Here is a 9368-nt window from a genome sequence, read left to right on the forward strand (position 1 = left end):
GTGAGACTCCAACTCAAAAAAAAAAAAAAAAAAAGAATCCATCTTTACGGGTCATATTTCCCCCTGTATACATGCCTCCACAAGAGCAGTGAGCCTGAACTACTGTGATTAACCATGGATGTGCCTGCCTTGTCTGCCAGCCTGTGTGTTTCTTGGTGGTAATGCTTGTGTCTTGTTCATCTCAGTATCCCTGGAGCCTAGGAAAGTACCTGACACACAACAGGTGCTCAGTAACATGTGCTAAACAAACAGTGGAAAGGGTAAATTCATAACAGAAGGACATAGGCAAGCACATAAAAATTAAACCCAGAGTTTGGGCAGATGAAAATTACAAACAGATAAACAAAAAGAGCTTGAAAAGGTGTGGAGTAAAAATCATGCTAGAGGAGAGGCGAGGCATTGGCTTTTGAGTTGCTTGTTAAGGAAAAAGTTAAGACTAGCAAAGCCATTCTCTATCCCTTTTTGTGTGGTTGTTATGGCTGAGACTTACTTATGAAAATGCAGAAACAGAATGTTAAAATGACCAAAAGGTACCTCATTTACTGAACTGGAGGAATGATCAGCAAATACTGGTTTCTAAGAGAGAAAACTAGTAGTTGTGTGTGACCCTTAATATTGCAGATCCTAAATCTCAAAAGAAATACTGTCAAAACAGACCCTTTGGATGATTCAAATGCTAATAGCTAGATAACCATACAAGACAGGCCTAGTGTATACCTGTTGTGACAATATAATTATTACTCAAAACTGCCCAGATTTGGTCAATAAATTATATGGTCAGCCTGCAAATAGTCAACACTTACTGAACTCTTTCTATGTATCAGACACTGTGTAAAGTACTTTACATGAATATTTTCATTCGATGCTTTAATTCTTTTTGAAATTTAGATAAAATTCCTATACTAACAAATGCATCATTTTAATACGTACGGTTCAGTGGTTTTTAGTATATTAATGATGTTGTACAACCATCACAACTATCTAATTCCAGGATATTTTCATCAACCCCCAAGAAATCCTATGCTAATTAAAGTCACTATCCTCTCCCCCATTCCCTGAGCCCCTGGCAACTGCTAATTTGCTTTCTGTTTCTGTGAATTTGTCTATTATGTATATTATGTATATTTCATATAAATGGAATCATATAATATGTGACCTCTTGTGTCTGGCTTCTCACATTCTTATTTTACAATTGAGGAAACTGAGGCTCAGAGAGATTAAGTAGTCTGCACAGAACCACCCCTCTAGTGGGCAGAGGAGTCAGAACTAGACCCAGGTGTGTCTGGCTCCAGAATACATTCTTAGCCACCATGATGTGCTGCCTCCTCATATTTATTGCAGGTGTTCAGCACATTCTTGGAACTCTTCTTTGGCCTTCTGTAACTGGGCGCATTCTTTCCAAAATGCCTCACGAATCTTCATTATTTAAGAGTGGATTTAGTGTTTGGAAAGAGTAAAAAGTCATTAAGAGCAAAAATAGTAACACAGGCCATCAAGTTGCTATGAACTGACTTGTGTCCTCCCAATATTTACATGTTGAAGCTCAAACTTCCAATGTGACTGTATATGGAGATAGAACTTTGAGGATGACATTAATGTTAAAGGAAGTCATAAGGATGAGGTCCTTGTCTGATAGGATAGGAAATCTTAGCTCTATTTCTCTACCATGTGAAAACAGGCAGTTGTCTGTCTACAAGCCAAGAAGAGTGTCCTTACCAGAACCCAACCGTGCTGGCAACCTCATCACAGATTTCCAGCCTCCAGTACTGTGAGAAAATTAATTTCTATTATTTGAGCTGCCCAGTCTATGGTATTTTGTTATGGCAGTCCAAGCTGACTAAGGCAGTCATATTTTGAAATAAAAAATGAGGCATAACCACACAGTCAGGAGAATAAGTGATTATTATCTGTGACTTCTAGAATAAGTTCTTGAAGGAAGCATAAAAAATATTCCTAATGCCAGAATCAGCAATGGAAACAGGAGAATCATCTATAAGACACTTTGTATGACATTATGCTTTTAACTTTTATAATATCAACTGCATTTCTCTGGAACACATAACAAGTATAAGGAAAAAGTAAAACTAACCTATTATGCTACTATTAGTGATATGCTATATTTTGTTCCAATCTAACCTTTTCTGAAACCTTAATTGTATACACTGAATTTACTTATTTATTTATTTAGCGTCAGAGTCTCACTCTGTCACCCAGGCTGGGGTGAAGCGGCATGCTCACGGCTACTGCAGCCTCAACCTGCTGGATTCAGGCCATACTTCCACCTCAGCCTTCCAAGTAGTTGGGACTACAGGCACGTGCTACCATGTCCACCTAATTTTTTTGATTTATTGTAAAGATGAGTTCTTGTCATGTTTCCCAGGGTGATCTCGAACTTCTAGGCTCAGGCAATCCTCCCGCCTTGTCCTCTCAAAGTGCTGAGATTATAGGTGTGAGCCACCACGCCTGGCCAAGTCTGTATTTCTTTAAAATACACAGTATGTGAATTCATTCGAATCTCTTTTCTTCTAATGTTGTCAAAGGTGATTGTTGATTACTAAATTGACAAAATTGCTATAGACATAAAAATCATATAAACACCTTAAAGTTTCTATTTTAAGCCAGGTGCGGTGGGTCAAACCTGTAATTCTAGCATTTTGGGAGGCCGAGGCGAGAGAATTGCCTGAGTCCAGGGGTTCAAGATCAGCCTGGGCAACTTGGTGAGACCTCGTCTCTACGATAAATCAAAAAACTAGCTGGGCATGTTGGTGCACGCCTGTGGTTCCAGTTACTTGGAAGGCTGAAGTGGAAGAATCGCCTGAACCCAGTAGGTCAAGGCTGCGGTGGCTGTGAGTGTGCTGCTGCACTCCAGCCTGGGTGAGAGTGAGACTCCAACTCTTTAAAAAAAAAAGTTTCTATTTAACATGAGACACATGCATTTATAACCATATGCCAATCATTTGATGTAGGGCCAAGGACTTTTCTTGAATATAGACTTCTGATTATGTTTTGCATTGTCTTTCTTCCATAATCCAGACCTATAACGCATCTTCCGTGATTTCCAGTATCACTTTATTTAATGTAAAGTAAGAATGTAGATGCTTGCAAAATAACTTGAGTATAGAATCTTTCCGGATTAGTTGTTTTTCTCCCTCAATCTTTTATTGCTATCATATCTAAAATTAATTTGACAGCACATTTTTGGGAATTCCCCGTTACTGAGTCTTTACAAAGAGATCAACTGATTTTCATAGAATGGAAAATAAGAATTAAAAAATGAAGAAGAAAAAGGAAAATCTTAAGCTTCTTAAATTGTTTGCAAAGAAACTGGAGTCTATGATGGAATTTGGTCCTTGTGACTGAAATGTTTCTTTGGTGTTGGAAAAAACATTGCTGTCATCTCTTTGGCTTTAGAATTCTTTTTTTCATAAAAAAAAACAACTCGTGATTTTAATGCTCATAATAATTTTTAATATATGTGTAATTTAATTAAATTGTATAATTATAACAAGTAGTACTGTCAAAAATATGTTCAATAAGCTAATTATTAGTAAGCATGGGATTCAGTCTCTGTACAATCAAATTAGAATAGCCTACTAGCCATAAGCTTTCATTACAATGTGGCCATCTGCCAATATTTTAAAGAAGTAATGGAAAGTATTATCTGTGCATTATTGAGTGGAAGTCAGTTGAGAAAGTTTGTACTATTTTTTCTCATTAAAAAAATCAAGCTGGGCTCGGTGGCTCAGCCTGTAATCCCGCGCCTTTGGGAGGCTGAGGTGAGTGGATTGCCTGAGCCCGAGGTTCGAGACCTGCCTGGGCAACTTGGTGAGACCTCGTCTCTACAATAAAATAAAAAAAATTAGCCGGGCATAGTAGCGCACACCTGTAGTTCCAGCTACTTGGAAGGCTGAGGCGGAAGGATCATCGGAGCCCAGCAGGTCGTGGCTGCAGTGGCCGGGAGCGGCCACTGCACTCCAGCCTGGGCGACAGAGTGAGACTCCAACACACACACACACACACAAATCAGACATGTACAGAGTAAAAAATTAAAGTCTCCCTTATTCCGTCCCCTTTCCGGGGATATTGCTGTTAAGAGTTTGGTGTATGTGGGACGTGGTGGCTCACGCCTATAATCCCAGCTCTTTGGGAGACCAAGGTGAGAGGATTGCCTGAGCTCACGGGTTTGAGACTACCCTGGGTTACATGGCAACATCTCATCTCTACAATAAAAAAAAATAAAGAAGAAGAAAATTAGCTGGGCATGGTGGTACATGCCTGTAGTTCCAGCTACTTGAAAGGCTGAGGTGCAAGGATCACCTGAGCCCAGCAGGTCGAGGCTGCGGTGGCTGTGAGCATGCCATTACACTCCAACCTGGGCGATAGAGTGAGATGCCAACTCAAAAAAAAATTTGGTGTATATACACCCAGATTTATTTATATTCTTTTATTTATACATGTGCATTACTTAAGTGCATATGCATACACACATGTGCATATGATGTCCCAGGCATTGTACTAAAACCTTGATGTGAATTAGCTTATTTAATCCTCACAACAACTCTATCGGATAATGCCACTATTATCGCCATTTTACAGATGAGTAAACTGAGGTTCAGAAAGGTTCAGTGATTTGCCTAAGGTCATATAGTGACAAATGTTTTCTTCCTTCTGAGAGGACTATCATACATCAAGCTAAATATTTGGGTCCATTTATCCATTTAGTCAGTAAACATTGTTGAATGTCCACTGTTGGCCAGGCACTAATCTGTTAGCTAAATGATTTGCCCCAATTCATCCAGTTAGTAAGTAAATAGAACAAGATTACAATCCAAGTTTATGTTAACAGATTGGTATATGACAGTTCTAGGTGCAGAGAAACTTTGGTAGATTGTTTTTAGAGTTAGCCAATTGGAATATCATTATTTCTATGAGAAGATGAGTTTGGAGCCCCCAGTAATCAGTGTCCAATGGTCATGACCCAGTAAATTAAAAATTATAAATACAAGTTCTGAAGGATTTGTTTAAAATTATATATATTTAAAATGACATATATATTTTTTAAAGGCAGACACTGCCCTTCTGTAACCTAAAGGAGATGAGGATGAGACAACATTCAAAATTGAAGTTTTAATTTTTGAGTGGGAGGACTGATTGGTGGTAAAGAATTTAGATCCACTAAGAAGCTTGATCAGAATGTTGAAAAGTGTCAGCTTAAACAAGAGCAAGAAATTGCAGAGAACAGAAGTCCAGAAAAAAGAAAATGAGTAAGTTGTCTATAAAGAGATGTTATGAGACAGATAATCATAGTATCAAAATAGAAGAATTGGATCATAATGGTAGAAAAAATATTGAAGGCTGCATGTTGAGACAGAACCATGACCTTACCTATTATGCAACACATTCCACAGGACTAGCCAATTTCAACGTACACTATGGAGGACTGCAGGAAAATGTCTTTCCCGGAGATGGGGGTGGAAAGCTTGAGCCACGTGAGCGCCTGACCTCCAAATGCATAAATGCCAAAGGCTCTTAGAGCCAGTTGGCAACACTTGCAGGAATGGAAGAAGCAGGGAATTATTCTTATAAACATGGTATGGGATCTACAGAAAGGAGCAAAAAACCTTAATGTGAAACCTTAAAAAAATGTCTATATATACTTCATGACTGCAGAAACATTTAAATATACAAACACATGGAATGTGGCAGCGTTGATAGGGAGGATTAAGTGCTCCATTGGAAAATAAGAATAAAAAATGAAGAGGAAAAGGGAAAAATCTTGAGCTTCTTAAATTGTTTGCAAAGAAACCGGAGTCTATGACGGAATTTAGTCCTCGTGACTGAAATGTTTCTTTGGTGTTGGAAAAAGTATTGCTGTCATCTCTCTGTCTTTAGAAAAATTTTTTTCATAATAAAAATCCCGTGACAGCGCCTTGTCTGGAGGACTTTAAAAATAGGAGCGATTTCATCTGTCTGGAATGGTCTGTGTCAGCACTCGCCCTAGGCAAGGTTGTCACATAGACAAAAACGCCCCCCTCCCTAAACAGGCCCCTTGAACTCCCCCCATTCCCTTAGCACCCTCCTCTCCCCCACAAGGGGCTGACTCCTTTTTCTCGGACCATGGCTTCGTTGTGATCTTCCACATCAAATCAAACCCTATTTTCCTCAATTGAGCACCTCTCCTCCAGGTGCTAGGGATGCAATAGGTTTCACCTTTTGTGGTCTATTTGCATTTAAAAATAAGACCCTGGTTAATTAAAACAAATCTTGAGTAGGTGGAGCTCTGGGCAGTGTAACCAAGTAGAGAGATGTCCGGAGATGAGGGGCGTATTTTGGTTGGTGGGGGATGGGGTAAGTGAGATAGGCCGCCTTCCTGGAAGCTATTAAATCCCAGATGTGGACTCTGTTCAGTGTGGCACTGCCTTAAGGGAGAGGGGGTGGTGGTGGTGGATGGGCTCTCTGACCTCTCAAGGTTGCCGTTCATTCCATGGGTCGGTGATTTCCAACTACATTTCCCCGCGCCCGGCTTCCTTTGCGGCACCATAGGCACCGCGTGACTCGGCTTAACTAGGGGTTTTCAACAGCGTGTTTTTTTTTGTGCCTATCAGCCAGGGCTCAATTTTCCCATCACTTCTCCCTGCAACAGCAACCCTCGGGTTCAGCAATGGTAGAGGCTGAAGATCAGCCCCAGTCATACTCAGCTCAAAGAGATTTTCACAGAGAACCCTTCAAAGCTCCTGTTCTCAGAGAAGCATAAGAAAGGGACTATTTTGTGCTCACAGTATGTGTGGACTTTATGAAGAAAAAAAATTCTGTGTGGCCTCATGAGAACAGAGTATGCTACATGCAGATTTGATGGACAAAACTGCAAAGGAAAATCTACTCAGTGGGCTCATGTTGTCAATTCCATTTTGGATCCACAAACATTCAAGAGCCCCTACTATGTGCCAGGCTCTGGATTAGACCTGATGAGTAGTAACAAGAGAAATAAAGCCAAATTACTGCTATGGGGGATTTCAGTCTAATGGGAACGATAGATATCCAGGATAAGAAGTGCCATATTTGAGGTAAACAAAGGCATTTGGGGGCATGGGGTACCTGCTCTTGGTGCAGTCTCTGACTGATAATGATAGGAGAAAGCGCCCCTGGGGAGATGACATCTGAGCTGAGTAGGAGTAAGCCAAACCAAAGAAAGGGAAGAACGGTTGGTGGAGAAAGAATGACACAAACAGAGGCTTGGAGCCATGAAACGACTGGACAGGTATGAGGAACTACTAGTAGACTACAGTTATTAGAGAGCACGTATCAGGAGAAGGGGGAAAAGAAACGAGACTTAAGGGGCAGGCAGAGCCATGTGAGGGGTAGAGTGGCCAGTCTCCCTTGCTAAAGAGTACAGGCTTTATCCCGAGGGGAGTCACTGAGGGATTTTAAGCAGGAGAGTAAAAGGGTCAGATTTGCATCTTGATTAAGCGATCTGTCACTTTGGGAAAAAAAAATCATTCAAATTGCCTGTGGGATGAATTGATTAAAAAAATTCATTGAAAGGGTAAATTTGCAGATTTAGCCATAGTTAAGTGTAAGGTTCTCTTTTTCCAACAGGGTTTGTCATTAGTCTGAGGTTTTTTTAAAGGATGTCCCCCAAACAATTTACAGATAAATATGTGGATATATCTGTAAAGCTCAACATCATTTAGGAGGATGCTGGTCCTCTAAACAGGGCTTGAAAGAAACAGGCTTACAGGGAGTCTTGCTACTTCTACCTTTTATTTAGGAATGCACACTCTGCTATGATCTCTTTGTTTTGTTCAGCAAAAGTCACCCGGAAAGGCATTGTTTAACCTGAGTTGCAGCCATCTAAATCTTGCTGAAAAGGAATATTTTGGATTAGAATTCTGCAGCCATTCCGGAAATAATGTAAGTTGGTTTCATTCTAGGGGTTTTTTTTTGGTGTGTGTATCTAGAATCACTTCTAAATGCAGTTTACAGTTAGGTATGTAGGGTTCCAGCCCCTGATTGAAAAATGAAAAAGCATTTACACCCTTGCAAAATGATTTAATTTAACCACTATTCCCTCTTTCTCTTTTGTTTATTAAAAAACACCTCAGTTTGCCAAATATAGACTCTTCTACCCCATGCTCCTGTTGTTTCACTCTGTGAACAGCTATTCATGCTTCGTCTAGTTTGACTTTTCAGAGGCTGGACCTCAACCCCCAGAATTAAAACTCCTGACCTCACCAATGAATATTCAGGGGAATCTCCTTTCCTCTCTCTCAGGTCCTAACGTTCGCAATATCCTTCTGCTGTGTCCTGCCGTGGCATATCTGTAATCTGGCACCTTTTCAGGAAGGCACATTATGTCTATTAAGCTGGCATTTGGGTACTGTAGGGTTCAAATGTGGAGCCAAATGCCTTCATTAGTCTTTGTAGCAACTAATGAGCCATGTATGTGACACCTCTGTCCTCCTACTAGGGCAGGGAAGCAATGATTCAAATGTCAACAAGAAAGAGTTTATAGATCAACAATGTCCAACGTCACTGGGAAAATATAAGGGGGCAGATTAAGTGTGGTGAAGGTACACCACTTCTTTGACATTGCTATTTGTTTCTATTTTTAGAAGTCTAAATAGTCCCGGTTTTGCTTATTTCATGTTGATCCTTATCTGTTACCAAAAAGAAAATTAAAAGCTCCACTCAGTACCATGTTCTACCAATTTTTTCATTAATGCTATTGCAGGTTTGGATGGAACTTCTAAAACCCATAACAAAGCAAGTAAAAAGTAAGTATGGAAAATCATCTGAGGAATATAGTTCCCAGTTAGAGCTTGAAACATCACACAATTTCTCATTTTAATATAAAGGAGAAAAAGGCTTTGATATATTATTTCAATCCTCACACATCCAATAAACTTAGCAATTTAGAAAATTGTCTTAATTTTGCCCGAGATGAAGGAAATCATACTGCTGGATCATTGAGTAAATCTGAAGAACCTTGGTAATTACAGGGCTCTGTGGATTAGCTTGAGGAATATATCTCATTCTCTGGCACTGCTAATCATCAAGCATCCTTGATGTCAGTTTGCAATACCATTCACCGTCTGCCTGAAGATTCTTTAGTTTTACCCCATCACAAGCATTATCCCTTCGTTTCAGTTCATATTTGAGTGCTGACTATTTATGAATAGTTCCCCCCCCATATTTCACAATCGAGTGTGGCAGCTCTCAGATTTCAGAGTGCATTCGGATCACCTGGGCTTCTTGTTAAAAATGCAGATTCCTAGCCGGGCTCGGTGGCTCAGCCTGTAATCCCACGCCTTTGGGAGGCTGAGGTGAGTGGATTGCCTGAGCCTGCAAGTTCGAGACCCGCCTGGGCA

At 40.2% G+C, this 9368-nt stretch overlaps 1 protein-coding gene across 2 annotated transcripts in view; it reads left to right on the top strand.

Moving 5' to 3' along the window:
- FRMD7 (FERM domain containing 7) overlaps window positions 1-9368 on the top strand; it is a 47052-nt gene that overhangs the window by 17807 nt on the left and 19877 nt on the right. For both annotated transcript variants that reach the window (XM_008067452.1, XM_008067453.1), the window contains exons 2-3: window positions 7807-7911; window positions 8732-8774. In XM_008067452.1, coding sequence (XP_008065643.1) covers window positions 7807-7911; window positions 8732-8774 — 148 coding nt within the window. The remainder of the gene's footprint in view (window positions 1-7806; window positions 7912-8731; window positions 8775-9368) is intronic.

The sequence above is a fragment of the Carlito syrichta genome, unplaced genomic scaffold, assembly GCF_000164805.1.
Source record: "Carlito syrichta isolate Samal-C Ts95f unplaced genomic scaffold, Tarsius_syrichta-2.0.1 Scaffold309624, whole genome shotgun sequence".
Lineage (NCBI taxonomy): Eukaryota > Metazoa > Chordata > Mammalia > Primates > Tarsiidae > Carlito > Carlito syrichta.